Source organism: Poecilia mexicana, unplaced genomic scaffold (assembly GCF_051168715.1).
Source record: "Poecilia mexicana isolate PSO_F unplaced genomic scaffold, ASM5116871v1 scaffold_8, whole genome shotgun sequence".
NCBI lineage: Eukaryota > Metazoa > Chordata > Actinopteri > Cyprinodontiformes > Poeciliidae > Poecilia > Poecilia mexicana.
Window position 1 is genome coordinate 23,478,350 of NW_028263377.1, and position 23,994 is coordinate 23,502,343.

The window sequence follows — 23,994 nt, forward strand, 5'->3', positions numbered from 1 at the left end:
AAGGAAAAGGATGCATGCTATTCAATTTTATGCTAATAGAAATCTGAAAAGTGTGTTGTACACCATTGAAAATAATGTAATGTAAGCAACAGTGTCTGTAATTTATACCCAACTTTAAACCCAGCTGTTCTGTGAAATCTTCAGAGGTTTGTAGAGAACTGGATCACCAAGACCAAGAAACAAGAAGGTTGATAAGAAGTTTGACTCAAAGATAGTTTATAAAATTATATCCCAAACTTTTAACAACTCAAAGTTGTGTCATCATCCAAAAATCTATGTGGCAGAACCTACCAAGACACCTAAACTGATGTCAAGATTAACAGGAAAAAGTCACTTTTCATTTTATTTATTTTTTTATTTCATTCACACAGTACAAAATATTAAATAATTCATGTAACCCCTAAAACTTGTTGACCCTTTGCAACTACGTCAATCATTGGAGGCGCCATGACGGACGTCGGAAATGAGGAGGGAAGTGTTGAAAAGAGCAACTGTAGCCGGTTTCCAAAGTTGTTTTTGCCAGTTTATCCGTGGTTTCTACTTGTTCGAGTCGAGCTAATTTGTCCTTTAAAGTAACACACTTGATAGGAGCTCTTATTCGGTGGTATTTATGAAAGTAGGAAACAGCTAGCTTAGAAACAGACCCATACCTGCTCCCTCATGACGTGTTGATCAAATTACCGACTCTGCCTGAATTCACACATGATTTATATCATTATGTCATGAACAGCGTTTCCCTTAAACCGGAGCAGCATTAAAAACGTACAGAAGCCGAGATGCTAACCAGTTTTTTCCATATATGCTAGGCTACATGACGGCACTGTCTCCATGGTTACTGACGGTTAGACGCGGACCTTCTCCATAATGCGACATTTAATATCTTTCTAATCACACTTAGTTATAAATATGAACGTTAATCTTACCTTGTAAAAAAGTGTTTGCTGCTAATCCGTGGTTACACCGAAAGCTGCAGGTCATTATGACTGACAGCTGATATCCATCACCGCCGTTTCTTTCCTCGTTACCCTATAAAACCACAAATCTGGTTTCCATTCTGGTTTTTCTCTGCAGCCGACCGCGCAGCGTCCTGTGACCATTCTTAATACGAAATCAACTAAATAAAAGCGATATTAGGCCACCAGATGTGCGTTTTTTGACGGGCTTTACAGGAGCGCATCGGTTGTTTTGGCGTCCATCATGGCGGAGTGGGCGGAGTTTCAGAGGGAGTGACGTCACGTGTAAAGGGTCAATAATATCTACTCCCTATTTCCATAAAAAGAAAATTCATTAGACTATTACAGACAAAAAAATAATAAAAATTACACACCAATGCCACATCGCTTCATTGTAATGATTTTTTTTAGATTGTTCTGTTTCACCTTTAAAGAGACAACATGTGGAAGAAGATGCAAATAACTAACTTCACATCACACAGAAACACGCCCCTCAACATGGTGGTGGTGGAATCATGCTGTGGGGATTTAGCAGAGACAGGGAAGCCGATGAAAGGAGCTAAATGCAATAAAATATCTCTGCAAAAGGCTCCAGAGAGAAGTGCAGTCTCACCTTTCACCCCACAGAGCAGAAATGAAATTGTTTACTTCAATGTTTATTCATGTGCTGAACGCTACTTATACTTTTGCGAAGCGTAATGTATTCACTGACGGAAATGTATGCAGGAAACTACAGAAGAGGGCACCTTTGGGTTAAAAAATGCTGGAATAGAGAAACAGCTCAGAAAGGAGAGCAAATTCTTTGGAATAAGTAAGAGATGGAAAAAAAGTACCTGGAAAAGGTGAAGACTGAGAAGGGAGGAGAGTAATTGAGACAAGGGAGGGAGGGAGAAAAGGCATCTGATGAAGAGGGGGATATGCACAAACACACACTCTCACACACACAGGGAGAGAGGGAGAAAAGAAACTGTTAAAGCGTCTGTTCGCTGTTGCCAGTCTCAGCATCGCTCAGTTTGTGCAGGAGGCTGCAGCTCCTTCCCTCCAGGATCTCTACCAGCATCACTGAGCAGATCTGAAGTCTCCTCACTCTCAGCTGGGATCACTTCATGATTTCTTCTTCTTCTTTCCTTTCTTTTTTTTTTTTCTTTTTGGTAAATGGATGACAACAGCCAGCCTTATACAAATGGATTTCTCGCAGCTGAACTAATTTGAGTTCAAACACGGGATCTGGAGAGGCGGGGGGAGAGATCAGACAGAACAGGGCGCTCCAAGTCAGCTTCTTCTGTGTTGTTTGTTTGCGGGAGCAGCACTTCATTGTGCCTTGGATATGGGACCGTGCGTCAGCCCAGCGGGATCCGGTGCCGTGGGAAGAGCGTCGTCCTGAAGCAGGAAAAAGACCCTCTGCTGGGTTTTCTTCTTCTTTGATTCTAATTATTCTCTCGAGGGAGGGGCGGCTTTGAGATTTACGCGCCGGAATGATGCGTCCCAACCGCGGCTTCATCCTGCTCCTCCTCAACGGAACCGCTTGTTTGGTAAGAAAAGAGTGGGAGTGGGCAGAAAGTCACTTTGCTTTCCACGCACCGTTCGGTGTGTCCCCCCCACCCCCATGCATGGTGCACTCACTGTGAGCTGCTCCGTTTCGATTTGAATCCACAAAAACTTCACAACTTATTCGAATACGACAGATTTGCGTGACACATGCAGCCGTTTCTTTGTGCCAAAATGCAAACGGAGTCATTGTTTTGTTGGATGCTGAAAACGCTGATTTCCGTGTTATTTTCCTGATTAGGCAGAGAGCAGGGCTGAGTTTGGCTCCGGACGGGCAGCTGCGCTGACATTATTCCCAGGAGGATTACGGTGCCGAGCGCCTTTCTGGTCCCAACCTGTCATTCATTCTGATGTTTGGGCTCTTTCACAGCGTGGCGACACATTATAATATAGTCACAGAAAGTGCAAAACGAAGGTGAAAATGGAAAACTTTTATTTTAAGGACGCGCGTTTTATTTACCAAAGTGTTGCCAAAACGATCAACTTACTTCTTTGTAAACAAAAAAAAATAAAAAAATACACATTTTAATTCAAACTAATTGCAGCATCGTAATCATAGTGTGACTGTTGAACAATGACCCAAACCGTCTGACTGGTGAATCCTAAAAGGCAAAAACTACAGAATAAACGCTGCCATCCTTACATAACCTGCAATCAAATTTAAATCGCCCACTCCTCTTTCATGCTGAGGGACTCAAACGCAGCTTTTTAATGAGAAGACGGTTCTGGATCCACTGGAGGAAACTTGAAAAACATGGTTGTGTTGGGAAACCCCTGGGCTGCCTGCAGCTCAGTCATCCTGGAGCCCAGGGAGCCGATGAAGGATCTGCTCCGTTCGCTCATCATGACCTTGTGATTGAGATTCTTCAGACTTGCAGCAGTAAGAAAGTTTTTCCTGCTCCCTGAAAATCTGGGAAGTGCTTCCCGTTTCCTGCTCTCCCAGTAAAGTGACGAGCTTTGTGGGCTTGTCGTCTTTCATTTCTGGGCTTTTTTCCTCTCCTCCCTGCCAGACCGTGTATCTGACTGAAAACATGACGTCTCTCAGCAGGAGATCTGCACTAATTCATTAGCTGTGACATTGATAAATTAGGAAGGAATTAATATATTAAGTAATTATTTTATTATGCAGCAGAGGAGCACTTAATAATATAATCACATAAGCCCACTCTGCATTAAAAATTCTGATTTGGATTATTTTCTGTAGTAATTCCCTGACAGGCTCGGTCTCCAGGGATCCTTTGCGAGCGACGTCTATTAATACAAGGTGCCACTCGGCTTGTTGTTTATATGATTAATGATGTGTTTCAAATGCTAATTCTCCCTGTTTGAATGGAGGGTTATGAATAATCCAAACCATCTGAGTTGTATAATTGACTGCTTGAGAAATTGTTTATTTTTGGCAGCGTTTTGTGTTATTCTTCATCAGTGAGCTCTCTGGATTTGGAGCGCCGACGTGCATATAGGAAGACGATAATCTGTGAAGATTTGGGATGATAGTTGGGTATTTAGCAGCTCCAAACACAAAGCAGGCATTTCACACTTACTATGAAAAGTTTTCAGCTTAATTTCCCAAATTTAAATCCCACTCATTCCTTTCAACTTGTGGGTTTATTTTACACTTTCTGCTCATATCACAGAATGCAGGAGTTGTGCATCAATAATCATTAAACACCAGATCAATAAGGATTTACCAGGCCTTATTTTACACTTTGAGGTTTGACCTTTGTTTTTTATTGTCTGTTGTTTTCAATCCAACAGACATTAAATGAACTTAAGGCTCTAATTTCCATCCATTCTTTTTAAAAGAAGCAGAAAATAGTTGCAGCTGTTTTGCTGATTGTGAAATGAACAGAAACCATAAGAACGACTTTGACCTGCAGTTCAGTGATCAGAGTTAAAGTAAGGTCGTTTTATTTATACAGCACATTTTCACCAACAAGGCAATTCAACGTGCTTCACATGAATTAGAGGAAGTACAAACAAAATAAAATAAAAATAAAAAGTACTCCACAATTTATAAACTAATAGGAGTTTCTCTGGATACACAGAAAAGTAAACGTATAAAACTGCATCCCCATGTTTAATAAGAATAATTGATAAACTAGTTGGGGTTTCTCTGGATTCTTGTTCGGGTAATTTTATATATATATATATAAACTGGTTATCCACTGATCTGGTTGATCGGTGCATTTCTAAAAAACAAACAAACAAAAAAAACAGAAAAAACAACAAAAAACTTCTGTTTTGTCTGTTGAGCAGCTGTGGAGTTAAAACTGTTCCACATGTCCAGAAACCCAGTTTGTAATCAGGGACAGTCAGATGTAGAGGTGAGCAGAAAGAACAGCAGACTGGGTGAAAACAGGAAGGTTTGTAAATCTAAACCTGTGGAAAAGCTCCTGGGAAACGGTCTGCAGCCGAGAGCTGCAGCACAGCAGAGAGCCGAGCGGTTCATGGGATTTGGGATGGATGAGGTTAATTGAATGCGCCTCTCTATCTCAACAAAATGAGCATCTACCAATAAAAGGATGAAGAGCCCTCAAACAGGACATTGAACTCTGCTGGGGAAAACAGGCCGTTTCTGCCTGCAATTATTTCAAGATTGCTCCTCTTTGCCTTGAGATGCAGTCCTCCTCCTATTCAGCACGCCGGTTTAAAATGTTTTTAATCAAACATGTTAAGAGGAGCAGAAACCCTGCAGCAGAGGAGCATAACCTTCAGACCCGGCGGCTCCTTCTGCCTGTTCATGCTGAGCACAATGAGGAATAAAATGTTGTGGAAAGAGCATCAGGTTGCGTCGCTGTGGCCGTGAGAGTCAGAGCTGCTTCGTTCTGCGTCTGCTTTCTGTTGGCTAGATTCCATCCTAATAAATCTGGGTTTCGACAAACCTGAAGGTCACAATGCAACATTTTTATACACAACTCTGGAGAAACTAACTGCACTGAAAACCTCCTGGTAATCCCACCTGATATTGATCTCTGAACTCCTCCCGAGTTAAAACATCACTATTGTTGTTTATAAACGAATATAAACTTTGTTTTCTTTGCATTATTTGCATCTTTTTTTGCTATTTTGACCATTTCTCATTTTCTGCAAATAAATACTGAATTTATGCTTGTAATGTCAGACATGTTGTCAGTAGTTTACAGAATAAAAGAACAATGTTCATTTTACTCAAACATAAACCTATAGAGAGTAAAATCAGAGAAACTGATCATTTAAAGTGGCCTCTTAGTTTTTGCAGGTTTTTTTAATCACATAATACCTTTAGGAACTTGCACTAAAACTGTTTTATTTATCACAATGCATCATTAAATAAGTAATGTTCAGATACTGAAACTCTGTGGAGCTAGAACTGGATAAAGTTTATTCAATCCAATATCTTGAAACTAAGAGATTTGGTTAATTTATAAGTGTTGGTTATGTTTGAGTGAAGCTGCTTTAAAACAAAAGCATGTTGGTACAGTTTGGAAGAGGAGTTGAAAAATGCAACACTATAAATCAATTTAAAACACGTTATAAGAAAAAAAAGTTTGATGCAGTTTTGAGTTAATAATATTGTTCACAAATGATATTAATTTAAAGCATGCAGCCCTGAAACTTCATGTTGTAATTATTGAGAAAGTGGCAGATTTTTCTTCTTCCTGCTTCCTTCTCACTCGTTTACAGTGAGAGTTTAGTGACTGACTGATTAATTGATAACAGTTTGCATGCACTGGGTGGACCCTCAGATTTGCGTGTGAGGTTAAAACGCAGAAGCAGACGGACGATGACTCTAACCACATCGGACTCGCCTCTCCGTTCTGAACTGTCACAAACTCTCAGATTCACGCCCATCCTCCTGGCGGGGTCAGCCACCTTGTCCTTACAGATTCGTCCCACACTAAGCAGAAAAATCATCCCATTCCAGGGAAAACCAAACCGTCTCCGTTAACGCTAATCCTGTGCCGGGTCGCTGCTCCGGACCGCTCTGCTGTCAAAGCTCATGAACCTCCCGTCTCCGCCGTATGTCCCACACAGATGCTCAAAGGGAAACAACAATCATTCAAGAGGCATTTCCGCTCACAGATTCTGGACATGCTGCTGCACGATGAAACATTTATCTGGCAGAAAACCATCTGACGTGGGTCAACTCTAAAATAAACGACGAGAGGCGCTGACATGGGATCACCATTTGTTTTAGAGCAGCGGTGTTAAACTCATTTTGGTGTTGGGCCAAATCAAGATCCTGAAGGCTCTTAAAGGGCCGGTTGTGTCAGAATGCATTGATAAAACCTGATCACAAACTGTTAAAATATCAATAAATTCTTAAAATTACACATTACTGAACATCTTTTCAGTTCCTCCAGGATTTCGTGATACTAAAATTAAAGTGTTTATGGTTCTAATTTGGAAATATATGCGCTTATTTGTGAAGATAAATGCACCTTTTTATTATTTATGGACTATAATCTGACATGAATTAAGGCTGAGGCACCTGTTTAGTACAAGTGAGAACGTTTTTGACAATTTTGAGAAAAACCTGTAATAAACTCCCAATTAGGTATTAGCGGAAAAAAGTTGTTGATTTTGTGTGAATTTCCATGATAATTCTCAAGAATTATTTATCCTCCAGATAAAAACTGCATTGATTTGACTGATAATAACATTTAAGCACACTTAGCATTTAGTCTGGAATATAGAGGGCCACATAAAAAGATACGGAGGACCGGATTTGGCCCACGGGCCTCGAGTTTGACACGTTTTAGATGAATGTAACAGAGAAGAAAAATATTTAGAAAAGTCAAAACTGAGACATGAAAACATCAAGTCGGGTTTTAAACGCACAACATTCGACCAGATGATGATCAGACACGAACCAGATTTGTTTACAGAACAACATGAAGGAATCAACAAGGACTATCAAACACACAATACAGTTTGACAAAACCAACTTAAAAGTAACGTATGAGCAAGAGATAGAGGCTTGTTTTAAGTAAATAATTCTTGATATTGATGAAAAAGTTCTGGTTCCATTGGTAGATTATTGATCTACCAATGGGATATTGGTAGATCAATGCAATATTAAGGAATTATTGACTTAAATATAAGTTACTTAAGTTAGTTTTCTCTCATTTCAAGTGTACTAAGATATTTGCACTAGAAACCAGACTAAAAATTATTGGTAAGATTTTGTGTTTTTGCAGTGAGGATCTTGGTTTAGGTTAAAAAGTGCTCAAAAATAAATGTAAAAACTACCTTTAAGCAAGTAATGCAATAATCAATAGGTCAATTTCCCTTCATTGGCTGTAATCAGGTCATCAGCTAAAGTTAAATAAAATCATCCAAACTAACATTTCCAGTTTTTTCCAGCCTTTAAATGCATTGACTTTAGTAGAAAAACAAAGTTTGACCACATACTTTGATGCACATCTAGAGATAATTTTGTAGTCCTTTTATTTTCACCCTGTCACAGCTATAAATTAATTAGGTATTTTGTTAATTTTTATGGTAAATGTATGTTTGTATGAGTCAGAACAGGCCAAAGGTATAAGCAACATTTGCAGCAGTCTGGGATTTTCTGCTGAAGACCATTTGGATTTACTAATGCAGGTTGTGCACAAATGAGGACACAAATTGGAAATTATTTGATCGATAAACCAAATTGATCTGCATCAGTCTCATCTCTGATTGTTTTCATTGTAAACTGAAACTGTAAGCAGATTAAAGAGAAAGTCTTTTCCCCACATATACCTGAAACAAACCATAAAAGCTTCCTCCTCCTTCCTAACTCTCCCAAGTCTGTTAAACTTCTTAGAAAGTAAATCAAATCAGATTTGAGTTTTAATTCTAGATTTGCCTGATGATGTATAAACAATTTAAACAATTTTGAGTCTAATTTTGAAGTCAGTGGGGTCTGAGTGCCTCTGTAGATAGAAAGAAGGAAAAGGAGGTAAAGTTTGAGTTTAATCTCAGAAATTTTCTATAAAAAGAATAAAAGTATTTCTGTGCCTGTGAGATCAAACATTTGCTTGAAAAAATCTCAGAAATTTGTGAGAAAAAATTGGAATTTAAAAGTTGAAAATTTTTTACTGTAAAACTCAATTTTTTTGTTTTGTTTGTTTTTTAGACAATTTCTTTGATTAATCTCAAAATTTCTGAGCTTATTTTGATCAAATAATTTTCAAATTTCCTTGTTTTTCTAAAAAAAAATTGAGATTCATCTCAAAATTTCTGAGTTGTTTAGCAGAAATGTACTCTCTTTTTTTTTCAGTGGCCCTGAAACATACAGGGCATATGTTTCTGTACATACATTTGATTACAATTGTTAATTTTATGCACATAATTCCCAAAAAGGCATAATTTTAGATTAATAATGCCCTAAAAGATAAAAAAAAAAAAATCATAAAATTTTATTCATTACCCCTAAAGAAGTAGGGTTTGTTGACATCCTGTCACAATGTATGGTTCTTGAACATTTTCTTGTCTTTTTCCTTCATTTACACAAACTAAGCACTCCCAGAAACAATATATAAACATGAGGAAGCGGTTGAACCACCTGCCTGGGAGGGTAAAACAGCTGGACTTATTCAGAACCACAGCAGGTGTGACCCCAGAGGGTCACTTCATCCCTCCTGGACCGCCGAGTCGGACCCTCCCTCCGGCAGAAAACTCTGACAGCTGGAAGCAGCAAGCTGACCTCAGACAGAAAATGTTTACGATTTACAGTGGCAATGCTCCCAGGGAGACAAAGCAGTGGAAGGATATCCGTAGGCTGGCGGTTGCAGTGCGCAGCTTAAAGGAAAGTGGTGGAACGAGTAGGTGGGACTCCCAGGGGATCCGGATAAACATGCGTTTGACTTTCACACGGAGATGAAGAAGAACAAACAGGAAAATCCTCATTTTAATTTCAGAGCGCTTCAGCTGGAGCTGAGAAGAGCAGAAATTGTGTGAATGTTTCGTGGAGATTCAGAGGGAGTCGATATTAAATGAACTTTTCATTGTTTCAAGATGTTTTGGCAACTCGACGATATTAGAAACGGCGCTTTGGGATCAGGGGATGCGGGTTTATTGAAGGGGGAACGCCGGGCTGTCAGTGGACGGTGGGGAGGGAAACCAAAGCTTTCCTGATGCCGCAGGCTCCCAGGCACACGCCAGCTTCCTCTCAGTGTGACCACGACCGTTTGATACCACACCGCAGCTAGAGCAGCGCGCGAGAGCCCATTTATATTCTCAATTCTCTGACAATCTGTAAACAGTCAGTTCTGCATGGATGGAGGCAGAGCGTGCTGTTCACCAGCGCGCCGGCTGGCCGGCCGGCGACGCTACACTGGTTTTCAGGGTCAGAGCCGTGTAGATGTCAAGAACCGACCTGCAGAGGGAACGTCCAGGGGCTTTCAATTAAAAAAGCAGAGCACAGCCACAGGGAGAGAGCCAGGATTTTGGCTGAGTGCACAAATTTTAACATTGATTTCTTAACTGAACTGAGAATGAACCAGCGTAGAGTGAAGGGGAGCAATTATCCCAAAATGAGAAGAACCAAAAAACTTTGGCTTATACTAAGATCCCCACTTTACAGCAAGTTGAAGCTACAATTTAGAATATTTTAGAACATAATTTTTTATTTGCGCAAACATGGTAGGGTAGAGTACCCAGAAATTGTACTCAAGAGTAAAAAGTATTTGGTAAAAAGTACTGAGTAACTCATTAATTTATCATTTGATATTTAAGAATTACATCATCAGATGGACCAAAATATAAAGTTAAGTACATATCTACACAGCAGGTGTGGTACATGTTTTGTGAAAACATGTTCAGTGGGTAAAAAATCCAGAAATTGTATTCAAGTAAGAGTAAAAATATGTCATAATAGAATTACTCAAAGTAAAGATACTCCTAAAAGTACATAAAAAAGTTACTCAAGTAAACGGTAATTGAGTAAATGTAACTAGTTACTACACAACCCTGCACACCAACAATGCAAAATGCAAAGATAGATTTAAAAAGAGCAGCTTCGCAGATTAAGAAATCAGCCCACATCCCCTATGAAATGAAAAAAAAATAAAAAAATATTAAGCCAGAATAAAAAAGTCAAATACAAAAATTTTTTAAGAAGTGATCAAAGCCACATACCTTTTAAAATTAGCATAATTTTAAAATGTTTTCTCAAGGTTATTCCAAAGTGAATCACCTCTATATTTAAGAGCGTTTTGCTTAATTGCTGTTCTGCGAAATTGTAAATAAAAGTTTCAAAAGCGACTTGTTGAATAAGTGTCGATATCAGAATAGTTAGCAAAAAATCTTTGAAAAACTATTAGCAAATCATTAGCTGAATGTACATCTACACATAAAAAGAGACGTTAAAAGTTCACATTAAATATAAATAAAATCAAGATTTTCCCAGGTGAAAGTTTCTTAAATCGTAACGCACCCTCAGGTGCCTTCGCTGGAAATTTTCTGTTGAAACAAAGGCGACAACTGCTAACGGCAACGGCTGCTCGTTACCTAGCAACCGAATTCCACAGAAGTAAGAAAGACAAAACCACATCCTGTGAAGCGCTCTTCAAAATAAAAGACTTCCTCTCTCCTAAATAAAGCATGGTTCGCGCTACATATGTTTCACTTCACCTTTTTGTATTTATAAACAATCATGTTAAACTCAGTGAATAATAATAATTATACATATAAGTGTAAATAAGTCTCAACTAGCATATAAGGATATACAATAAAAGTTCACAAATATAATCAAGATCAAATGAAGAGCCCATATGAAAAATTCATTATTCTTAGTCATTTCTTTTGAAATAATAAAATCTTATGGATTGACATGTAGCATCAAACACTATTGCAATATATTACATACAAGAACAGTTAATAAAATAAGCCCTACACAAAATATCCATTGATTTTACCATCTTTTTACATACAAATCCAGTGTCTCATCAACAATTACTCCTAAGATTTTAGTTTGAGTCACTTGGCTAATTTTAATGCCATCAATATGTGCATAAATCATTTGTTTTTTTGTACTAAAAATCATACAATTAGTCTTTAAATATTGAGACAGTTGGTTAAGCTTTAAACCATTCAGAAATATTAGACAATTGTTCATTTGCTTCTCCTGTCAGGACAAATAAATCGGAATCTGATATTAAAAGACAGTCAGTAAGAATGTGGAGTTTTCAAGCAAAGAAAGGATTTTGGTTGCATCAGAAACAGAGAGGCGTTGATCAGACATTTACTGGCTTTCATGTTTTCTTTGACACTGTGACATAAAAGGAAAAACAAAGCAACACATTTCATTCTGCAGTAGCCAGGAAAAGTTTCCTCTTTAAAACATTTAGCTGCAGCCATATTTTCTGGTGACCCCCTCCGGAGGGTTGGGGTTAGTGGCCTGTTTTTCTGTTCACTGCAAAAACAAAACCAAGTATTTTGGTCTAGTTTCTGCTCAAATATCTTAGTGCATTTGAAGTAAGAAAAACAAACTTAAGAATAACTTAGGAGATTGTTTCAAGTCATTAATTCCTTAATGTTGATTCAAAAATACAAGTTTCATTGGCAGATTATTTCACTTGTAACATGCAGGAAATACATCTGTGAAATAATCTGCACTTTTTCACCAAAATTGACTTAAAACAAGTTTTTATATCTTGCTTAAAAGATTTTTGTAAGTTAGTTTTCTCTTATTTTTCTATATTTGCACTAGAAACTAACCAAAACTACTTGGTAAGATTTTGTATTTTTGCAGTGTGATAATATTTGAGAGATTCACTTTCTCCTGGTATCTGGCAGATTATTTAACTTACAAAACATTTTTCCAATCATAAAGTGAAATATTAAGCAATTATTAACTTAAAACAAGCATCTACATCTTGCTGAGAAGTTACTTATGAGTCAGTTTTGTCTTATTCCAATTGTATTAAGATATTTGTACTAAACCAGACAAAAGAAACTTGGTAACATTTGGTGAGCATTACCTCGTCTTCTGAGCCGAATGTCTTGTTGCAGCTCTTTTTATTAAGAAGGAATGTACATTAAAGTTTTTTTAGTTTCATTTCTGGAGATATTGCTGGTGTTAATATTACATTAAAGGCTTCAATCAGACCCTGCTTTGCCCTGGACTTTGCGGTAAAGAGTCGGGGCGAAAGCGTCCCCTGCCGCCACTCTCCATCCTCCTCACACCGCCAACTTGTCGATATCATATAATGTAAAAATTTGATAGGCAATTCAAAGCAAGGCTTCATTCTGAACATACGAAATGAGCTCGGCTCCCCGGGGAGCCGCTCGCACACCGACTGAGCGTGTGCAGAATAAGCTGGGTGAAAGGGGTGAGGATGCATAAAGACTGGATGGATTGGGGGTGGGGGAGTTTCAAATAAAAAGACTCAAGTCACCCACGGCAGACCTTAAGCTCCCGTGACCTCAAGAAGCGAGAGTAAATTATTCATTGAGAGTCAAATGGCTTGTTTCTGGAGAAATTACCTTTCTCTCAATAACCTCTTCTTAGATCTACACAAGCCGGCGGAATAATTAGGCCACTGCCACTTTCAGACTTTAATCATGTAACGGAGAAACCTCCTGCAGTGAGCATATTACATCTGGAGGGGGTGAGAGGTGTAAAGAACGAGGCAATGATAGACACAAAAACCTTAGCTGCTTGTGTTTTAATAAAAAATTAATGCCATTTAAAAGATGAAGGCTTTAGGAGGAAAGCGGAGCGGTTATTGAGCGTGTCGGTACACAGCCCAGGCATTTGTTGTGCGTTCATAAATCATTTAACCTGACTCCACGTGTGTTTGAACGAGTGGAAAAGACAAAACAATGAAAAGAACAACTGATACACATCACAACACTGTAAAACATATGAATGTGGTTTAACTTGAAAATTAAAGTCCTCCTGCTGCCTTAAAAATGCAATTTAAGTCAACAAGAAAATAGTTTTGGTTTTAACTCAGAAATTAAAGTTCATGAAGTTGATTTAACAGGAGACATGTTGTTTAAACATTTTTTTAAAGTTCATTAATCTGGAAATGAGTTTTAACTTAATGCTGCAATTTAAACCAAATAATTATTTCACAAAATGCATGAAAAAACTAGTTAAAGATCACACACGTCTCCATTATCAAGTTAAAATAACTTATTTTACTTTAGGATAATTTAAATTTGTTTCAAATTGCATGAACAAAATTTCTGATCTGATAATGAATTTTATTGAACATCACAATGAATTCAGCTCAGAAACATTTAGTGAGATCAGGACATTAAAATAAATATTTGCCTTAATAAAACACAAGAGTCAGATCGATGTAACGCACTTCCACCTCAGGATACAAAAACAAGCCGCTAAGCATTCTGGGAAATACTTCCCGCTCCTGTTTTTTTCCTTTTTTCAGTTTTTTTAAACTCTAGATTATTCAACTCTAATAAAAAGTTAACACAACTTACTGCTGTAAGTTTATTTTTCACAAACTCACAAAATCTAAAACTCGCAAAATTTATTTGCCTTAAAAAGCAGAAGACAGTAAAAATGCAGCTGAAATGTTTTACAGTGGGAGGGAAAACCTTCAGACCTTCATGTTTCATTTTACTATAATACATTTTTAAAACACGGTGGTGGTGCCATGATGCCAAATATTCACTTTTTTCTGCAGCTCAGGCTTTGGTTCCTGTAGTGGAGATGCAGGGAGGTGCATGTAAACGTTCCACTCTGATCACCAGCTTCGTCTGTCTGTCTGTCACTTGGTGCTCAGTAGAAACAGCAACATGCCGCCGTCAAACACGCTCACTCTGGGAAGCTACACTGCTAAACATCCTCCATCCTGGACGGTTTAACGTTTTTATTGCTTTTACAAATCAGTCACGATCAACAAAACTTTCATTGACATCAGTTTTCAGTTTGATGTCAAATAAATAAAAATATGCAGCATAAAATCAGTGTTTGGATAATTATTTATGTCTTTTATTAAAAGAGATTATGCAAAATTCACATTTTTGTACTTCCATTTTGGTTTCTACTCTTAAAAACCAGACAAAAAACACAAATCTTTCAAAATTAGTACCACAAAAACTTTGATTTTTCTTGCAAAAAAAATAAAAAATAAAAAATCACGAAATGCTGGAGGGACTGTTCAATAATATTTAATTTTAAGAAGTCAATCATATTTTAACAGTTGGTGATCAGGTTTTATCAATACATTATGGCACAACCGGCCCTTTAAGAGCATTCAGGATCTTGATTTGGCCCAAAACGAAGATGAGTTTAGCATCGCTGCCCTAAAGGGACAGACGTGGTTATCATCAATATTCAGGAAAGCTGTGGTAATTTAACGATGGTTAACTGGTTTTAGTGGGGAGGAAGTGTGAGAAGAAAACGTTTCCTCACACCGTTACGAGCCTGAACTGTTTGTCGATACTTTCATTTCGTTTATTTCAAACTCTGATTTTTCCATTTGAATCTATTCTGACCTGAAATCAACAAGACATGTTTGTCCAAGATAATCAGTGGATATTTCCTCTTTTTCACACAAACCTCTGTTAACTGAAGAGACGATTTTGGCTGAAGTTTCCAGTAAATCAGCAGTTTCTGAGATACTCTGAAAACCAACCAACAATCATGGCTCATTCAAAGACATGTTTTCATTCTTTGATCTTGTTCTCTTTGGAACAAGATCAAAGATAATTATTATAGTCACCATATAATGCAATGACTAATTCCAGATTAGTTGTGTTAAGTTGTACTTAATTAAGTGGTGAGTAAGCTTGTATTACATTTCATTTTTATTTAATTTGCATACTTTCTTGGCATGTCACATGAAGCTGAGGCAATAACAGCCAAAACTGTTTGTGTGTTGTGAACATGGATGGAAAAATGGGTTAAAATGGCTTCTTTATCGAAATCAGAATCTGACAAAGGTTGCTTTTGACAGCTTCCCAGCTAAATGTCAAGTGGTTTATGAGAAAACAATCTCTGAGATGAATAGAAAAAAATGGCCAAACTTCAAAAAGATAATTAAAAAGTACTAGTTCCATTGGCAGATTATTTCACTTATGGCAAGACTTTGTTCTTATGTTAGTGAAATAATCTGTCAGTGGAATTATGACTTTTTCTTCCATATAAATGAATTATAGATTTAAAACAAACACCTTTATGTTGCTTAAAAGTTGCTTATAAGTTAGTTTTGTCTTACTTCAAGCATACAAGAAAACAGACCAAAGATACTCGGTAAGATTTTGTGTTTTTGCAGTGAAAACTCTGTGCTAGCTTCACATGTGATGTGTCAAGACACGCTGGGTAAACATCGTGTGCATCCAGCTCAGACTGGAGGAAACTGCATGGTCTGGGTTCGCCCACTGGGATAAAGATGTGAGACTTCTCAGGAATCTTTCTTTACTCCAGGGAAACCTTGGAAACACACAGAATACATATATATATAAAGAAACAAAGTGTGGGTATTATGTAAAATCGATTTCTTTGAGCTTTATATAATTTTATAATGTCACTCCCTCATCAAAACCAGAGTGTTGTTTTGATCCTTTCATGCATGTTTGATAGGTCCTTAAATTCAGCTGTGCATAAATGGTTCCTCACACAAACCTGGAAACCAATTTTCACAAGCCTCAACCTCTAAATGTTTTTATATAGAGAGCTTGATAACTGAATAAAAGATAATTACTCGATTCTGTTACAAAATGACACAAAGAGCTTGAAAAATACATGATACCGCCCCTGTAAACAGGCTCAGTAGTTCGATCAAGCTAACAACTATTGTATTACATTAGCTATGCATAATTTGCAAAATACAAACTGAAAGGATTTGAAAAGTTCGTAAAAGAAAACCTTAAAAGAACTTGAAAGTCTGATGAAATATTAAAAATATATATATTTTTTTATTTAAACTTCCTGGAGACGAACAGAGACAATCTACAACAAACTGCAACACAGAAAACTTCAAATAAGGGTTTTTTTTTAAGCTAAACCAAAAAAATGTATCTCCTCAAAGGCGAAATATAAGGAAATAACAACTTTTAATCTCAGTAATGTTCTGTATCTGTCTGTCACCAGACTCTGTAGGGCAAATCGCACAGATTTTGGTTAATTCAGCCTCTGATTTCTGCGCTATATCAACAGTGTGCATCAGTAGTCAAGGGAAAAAGCGTTAAAACCCGGTACCTGTCACTTCGACAGGCAGATTATTGCCAGTGGAGCAGGAAGGCTTATGAGGATGGCTCTCCTCCTGAACTTCCTGCTGGGAGAGAGGCCCGCGGCCCGCCTCACTGAGCCTGAGTGACTCACAATTACCACAGCGACGGACGGAGCCACAGTCACCTCCCCTCCTCTCCAGCCGTTCCCCTGACTCACTTAGCGCACATGACAAATGACAGAATCACCCTGGACCTCCGCCCCCTCTCTGAGCCCGACTGCCCGTCGCCCACACTTCGCCTGCAGTGCTTAGAGCCCGGATAAGTCTCGCCAGCAACGAGCATGAAACGCAGCAAACCTGCGCTGCTGACAGGAATTTGCTCTGGCATTTCCAAAGTGCCATTCCACCATGTGTCTGGCTGATTTGTCACTGAAGGATGACTTGTTTCGCCCTGTTTGAGTGATATAAATACCCAAATCGCATATGTGGAGGGTTAACATATGCGAGTTAACCCTCCACACCACAAGGGGGCCCCCAAGAACACCAAGCTAGCATGAGTAGCTTGATTTTATATAAACAGCTCTAGAAAACAATGAGACCACATAAAATGATCAGTTTCTCTGATTTTACTCTTTATAGGTTTATGTTTCAGTAAAATGAACATTGTTCTTTTATTCTATGAACTACTGACAACATGTCTCCTAATTCCAAGCAAAAATTTAGTTTTTATTTAATATGCAGTGCCTTCAGACCTCAAATAGAGCAAAGAAAACAAGTTCATATTCATTTAGAAACAACAACACTGATGTTTTAACTCGGGAAGAGTTCAGAAATATTAATATTATTATTATTCCACAAAATAATAATATCTATATTACTATTTGGTGGAACGACCATGAGGTTTTTAGTGGTTTTTACTTTCAAATAATTAAAATAATATGGAAAACCTTAACACTTTATTTAGTTTGCTGCTCTTGTAAGGTTAAAATCAGCAGTCATAACAATACTGACATGATGTAAGCCAATTACAAATGATGCTAATGACAACATAAAGTAGCTTAGGAATGATAAACCATGCTGGTATGGAGGGGGCCGCTTGGGGCTCCAAAAAAGGCTAGGGCCGGCCCTGTAAATCAGACAACTTTAAGGTTTGATGATTAAAATAATGTGTGCGCATGTACTTTAAAACATTCTGTTAAAGTGAAGAAATGCATTAATCTTTTGCCCTAATAAAAGAAGACTAAACTCTGAGGTTATTCTTTACCATCTCAATTTGCTTACAGAGCAGAAGTTGGAGGACTGCTGATAGTGATACCACAGCTCATATACTTTACTAGTTAAATGCAGGGAGGCAAAAGAGTTGTAGCAGTATGCAGTTTTTCCTGGGTGGAGTAAAAGCAGCAGAGCTTGTTAAAATATTAACAGAAGAAAACTGATTTTGCACAGAAACGGCACATAATCCAATATGCATCTTTCAACATTAACATACAAACATGAAGCTAAAACATAAAATCCAATTTGACTGCAGAAACAAATGTTTTGGGGTTTTTTTCTGTAGAAGTCGTTACTGCAGCAGCTCAGGGTTTTCTATCAGCCGTAATAAGCTCAGACTAACATTTGTCTTTTACAAAGATGCTGCGTTCTGAATCCGACACCTCCAGTGGTGCCAGACACTTAAGTCTCTTCTGTTCAACAACAGCACAACACTCGCTGCGTCGCTCCTCATCCTCAGCTCCACAGAATAATTACAAAACGACCCAAAACGTAACGGTCAGTTTGAGAGAAATCAAACCGCTTCTACAACTGCAGAAGGAGATTTTGTTGGAAGCAGCAGGAGTTAAGTGCAGTTATTGCAGACAACAAATCAAACATAAAATGGTGCATCAATGGAAGCCCTTGCTATGAAAGATTAGAGCCACTGGGAAAAAGGTTCTGACTTCTTCTCTAATGAGAAAAAAGTCAGAATTTTGAGATTAAAGTCAAAATTTTGCAGAAATAAAATGTCAATTTATTTTTCTCAGAATTCTGAGTTTTGATCTCAGAAGAACAAAGTCAAAAATTTGGGAAAAAAGTCAAAAATTTTAAGAAAAAAAAAAATTTGATATTGAAATCTGAATATTGCAAAAAAAAAAAAAAAAAAAAGTAAAATTTCTCTCACAATTTTGACTTTTTCCCCTAATCTCATGAGAATAAAGTCAAAAAATTTGGGTGAAAAAAGTCCAAATTTTTAGATTATAGTCAGAATTTTAATGGGAGAAAGTAAAAAAAATATTTATTTTTTTCAGTGACCCTAATGCTCATCCTTAGATGGCAATGATGTGTCATCAAAGTATTTTTGGGCTCCTTTTTCTGTTAAAATTATTCTCAAATAATAAGTTTTCCTCAGATAAAGCACCAAACCCCTCTGACAGAACAGGAAGTAGTCGTTGTGGGGGTTGTTTGGGTTCCTGTGGGGAATCTGAAGGAACCCAGCGGCCGTGTAGCGCAGCGGCGGCAGCAGGCAGGTAACCAGAGCAGAGGCCGTCTGGCCTGCAGAGCTCCCTCAGGAATAAAGCCAGATTAAGAAAAAAAAATGGGAATCCTCTCAACTGGGTCCAAACACGAGATCGCAACCACATCACCGGGAATCCCTTTTGTGGAACTTGAAATGCGATGCCTATCGTTATGAAAGGAAATACATGTTTTTACAGCGACAGAAAATCAATACTACTGACTGACTGCGCTGCAAGTTAACAAATACAACTGAGGCTGAAAAAGCTGCAGAAAATGGAATAGAAATGAGTCAGACATAATAATCCTGACTAAGCCTGTATAAGGAAGCCCTGGCAGTCAAGACAGCCACTGGATCAGAGCACAGACAGCGATGCATGCATTATGTATCTCTGTAAAATCCACTCAAGTGAAGCGCACACACATATTACATTTGCATCACTTATTGTTTGCACTCACACAAATCAGAGTTCAATGCATCTGTGTGTGTGTGTGAGAGAGTGTGTTCTCCAAATCAAAAGGCTGACACAATGCTGAAAACTTCCCTGTGACATTAGACAGAAGCTACCTGCTAATAGATCATTACCACTGAATAATTATCCATTACGTCGTTCACACATTTACACACTCTTCACAAAGCCACTGCTGAGTGCAGCAGCACCATCTCCTCTCCTCCTCCCCCAGCTGATGTTGACGTCTGACAGCTTTGTTTGTGCGCCGATAGGTTTTTTTCCCTTTAATTAGAACACTGGAAGCCGTAATTGGACATTACACTTTATTCCAGGGCCCTCCTGCCAGCCCAACTCCCCTTCCTCCAACTCTCTGATCGCAGTGCGCAAGAAGCAGAAGAAACTCTCCAGAGTACACGGCGTCATGTGAGGGTCTGACGTAAAAAGAGACTGAAAAATGCACGACAGTTTGTGTGACAAAGCAAAACAACTGTGGGGAGAAAGATAGCAAAAAATAATAATAATGTTCTGTTGTGGGTAAGTCCACAAAGTTACACACATGTTCATAGTGCACTGCAAAAACACAAACTCTTACCAATTAATTCTGGTCCAGTTTTTAGTGCAGATATCTCAGTAGACTTGAAATAAAACAAACTAACTTCAAAGTAACTTTCCAGCAAGATATACTAGTTTGCTTTAAGTAAATAATTCTTAATATTGGTGAAAAATACATGTGCTATTGCCAGATAAATTAACTTTTAATATGGAGAAAGAAATCTTGTTATAAGCGAAACAATCTGCTAGTGGATCTAAAACGTTTTCATCAATATTAAGGAACTATTGACTTAAAACAAGCTGTTATATCTGGCTTAAAAGCTACTTTTAAGTTAGCTTGTCTTATTTCAAGTCAATTATTTCAAGATATTTGCACTAGAAAATGGACCAAAAACACTTAGTAAGATTTTGAATGTATGGCAAGTTATCAATTAATGACTGAACCTAAAGTTTCTTAACAACCTGAGATTTTTCTTGTATCAACAGAAATGTTGATACAAGAAATTCAGAATTCATCATATCCTGAATTTAAAAAAATAAACATTTTTCTGTATAAGTGCTGACTGAATAAACAGAAAATGGTAACAAAAAGAACCTCTTACGTTGCTGAGCGGAGATGAACAGGAGATAAAAATAATAAAACATGTGAACAGAGATTTGTTCATAGACGTACCGTCTGTGGTTGCTCTCGAAGAAATGCTTAAACTTTTCTCCATGAAGAGGATTAACTCACAAAATTTTAATAAACGCAGACAAATCAACTTCTCCATTTTTCTGACGTTCTTTCCCCACCTTTGTAGCAAATACTAAATCATGTTTTGAGAAGTTGACTCTGCTCTACCACCATTAAGGTGAAACATAAGGAGCTTGTTGAGTGTTTAGATTTCATAACAAAACGTTATAAAGTGAATTTTACATCCCACAACGGGCTTTGTTTGAACCATTTCTCGTTTCCGTTCTATTCTGGCCCTCTGCCATCTTTATTCTGAAGAAGAAGAAAAAAGAAGTAATTTACGGTAAATTTTACTGTATTTAAATGGTTAAATTTTTTGCAACCACAGCTGTTGGTATTTTACCGTAAAATACACATATTTTGCTTTTTTACAGTGTGGATTCTCTTAATGGATAAAACCAAAAATGAATCTTTGGGTACGTTTGTCACTAAACTGCACTTTGCAGAATCTGATAAAATGAGACTTTTATTTAAACACGGTGATATTACAACAATGTCAACAGCTCCAAATACCCGTCAATAAAGCTGTGGGACAACAGAAATAGTGGCAAACCTTTGCAAGGTGTAAGAGATAAAAAAAAATTAAATACTAAAATTAAATTGTGTGTATCAGAGAATGTCAGTGAAAATAAGATTCAGTAAATGGCCAAGCTGTTAATGAACATGTTTAGTCTGAGAGGGTAAGTCAACCTGTAAACTTCTGCTGTCAGAGAAACTCAGAGAGCGTTTTGTATTTAAGGTTCTTTATCGTTTTATAACCTTTTGAAGAAAATTGCCCCTCTAACAACTATTGATTCAGCTGAACCACAGTAAAGCTCTCAACATTTACTTTGATTCCTGTAGGAGCCCAGAGAGCTCAGGGAATTGTGCTGCATGTTCTCCTACAGTTAAGGTAAATAAAATAACATAATTTTACTGATAAATGTAAACATTATTGGCCTCATTGATAGAAGGTCACAGTGAACATGACTTTAAAAATGGTCCTCAACTCTAGTAAAAACTACAACTCAACTACAAGCAAAAGTTGCTCAGTTAAAAATTTACTCTACCTAAAGATACCAAAGTAGTTACTTTTCTAAATACTAAAGTATTCAAAAGTACAAAATGATATTATCTTATATCTGTGCACTGCTTTTCTAGAATATTGTAACTTGCTGAAACCACCTGATGAGGTATTGATATGTAAAACCGCTCTGCTGCTACTAAAACTCTACACCACCTGCTAAAACTTCAGTCACTCAAAAAGCCTGAGTGGACCTAGCCCCGCCTTCTAGGCGCAGCTCCTCCTCAGAGCTGCAGTTTTTAAGCTTTCAAGCTTCCATCCTCCTCTGTGACTCCCCCATTCAGCTCCTTCAGACTAGCCAGAGGCAATTAGCAAACATCTGGTGGAACTACGCATCTGCTGAGCTCATCATAGGAGCTACTTCTCAGTGAAACGCTGGTACAAATGTTGTTAAAGGGTTAATAGAGGAGCCATGTTGTGATGACCTATTGAAAGCAAAGTTTTTAAACAGGCCCAATTTCAGGGTGTCAAATTACAAAATCATTGCAGTACAAAATGCCACTATATCAGTGGAAAACACATAATACTGATCCTTTAAGGACAGTAATCAAGTACATATATTCTGATTTTTACATTTGCAGTCTTTTATGTTCCTTTTAAATCACTAATGGCTTCTGTATTTTCTCCCCATCTTCACCAACTACCCAAGGTGGTGATAGGTCAAGAAGATGACTCCTCCAACTCCAAGAGCTCCTCGGACACCTCCTCCAAGACGGCGGGTCTTCTGAATGGACAAGCCTCTCACTCGCCCCTGAGCCGATGGATGCAGCACAGTAAAAGCAGAGCTGCTAACTCCACCTCCCTGGAGCTGCCTTACCGCTCCCCAGTCCCTTTCTCCAAGCAGGAGTTCTCCAAACAAGAGTTCTGGGAGATGTTGGGCAGCGACCTGCTCAAACCAGACGCCTCCAGCTCCAGGGTCAAGCGCCGGCCAATCGTTAAGACCGGCAAGTTCAAGAAGATGTTCGGCTGGGGAGACTTCTACTCCAACATCAAAACGGTGAGGCTCAACTTGCTCATCACTGGCAAGATTGTGGATCACGGCAACGGCACGTTCAGCGTATACTTTCGCCACAACTCGTCGGGTCAGGGCAACATCTCCGTCAGCCTGGTCCCGCCCGTCAAGGCCGTGGAGTTCGACCTGGAGCGCCAGAGCGTCGTCTACCCAAAAGACTCCAAGATATTTAACTGCCGCGTGGACTATGAGAAGGTGGATCGGCAAAAGCGCACCTCGTTGTGCAACTACGATCCATCCAAGACCTGCTTTCTGGAGCAGACCCAGAGCCACGTCTCCTGGATTTGCTCCAAGCCTTTCAAAGTCATCTGTATCTACATTTCCTTCTACAGTACGGACTACCGCCTAGTGCAGAAGGTTTGCCCGGACTACAACTACCACAATGAGATGCCCTACCTGCCTTCAGGTTAGAGGAAGCATGAGGGGTAGGAGAGAGGAAAAGCGGGGGTGACTGAACATGTGAGGAGGAAACTAGGGCGGAAAATGTCAGCAAGACACCTTAAAACAAAACATGTAGCCTGACTATTGTAAGATGTAAAAACATATATGCAAACTACAGTATGCATTTAAGAAACATCTGGGACTGGCAGTGAAACTCTACCACCAACACATTTTACCTCAGTCCTGTTTCGAAACTCGAACATCTACGCAGCATTCCTCCAACCAATTTAGTCGTTTCTGAATCTTATCTGAGTGTCCTTTTTAATCGCCCTTTGCAAAGTCGCGAGAATTGAAAGTGGGCTTTTAAATGGTGCGGTAATTCACAAGAGAGCTGCAGACAGATTCAGCGTTTATGATAATTATCATGTCGTGTTTAACATTGTGCTCTCTAAAGATGATTTAAACAGACCACAGGGAACATAAAGTATTCATTTGCTCACAAAGTGCAGATGAATGTGGAATGTAACCAACCGCAGCGTCATTAAAGTGACGCTCAGACCTTTCAAAGGGCAGACGTTTATGGGAACTCGGTGCCAAAACAATGCCAAAACTTCTGACGCAAACATCAGCAAATCCCAATATATCCATCACTTAAATCCCCTCCAAATAAAATGTATAAATAAACAGAAAGTG

General features: G+C 38.3%; 1 protein-coding gene across 1 annotated transcript; it reads left to right on the forward strand.

The window, feature by feature from the left end:
- The first annotated feature begins 1,827 nt into the window (after window positions 1-1,827).
- On the forward strand, window positions 1,828-23,468 carry LOC106924220 (neurexophilin-1). Its single transcript, XM_088007934.1, has 2 exons — window positions 1,828-2,485; window positions 22,558-23,468. Exons 1-2 carry the CDS (start codon window positions 2,429-2,431, stop codon window positions 23,329-23,331), a joined length of 831 nt encoding a protein of 276 aa, XP_087864060.1. The 5' UTR covers window positions 1,828-2,428; the 3' UTR covers window positions 23,332-23,468.
- Window positions 23,469-23,994: the final 526 nt, after the last annotated feature.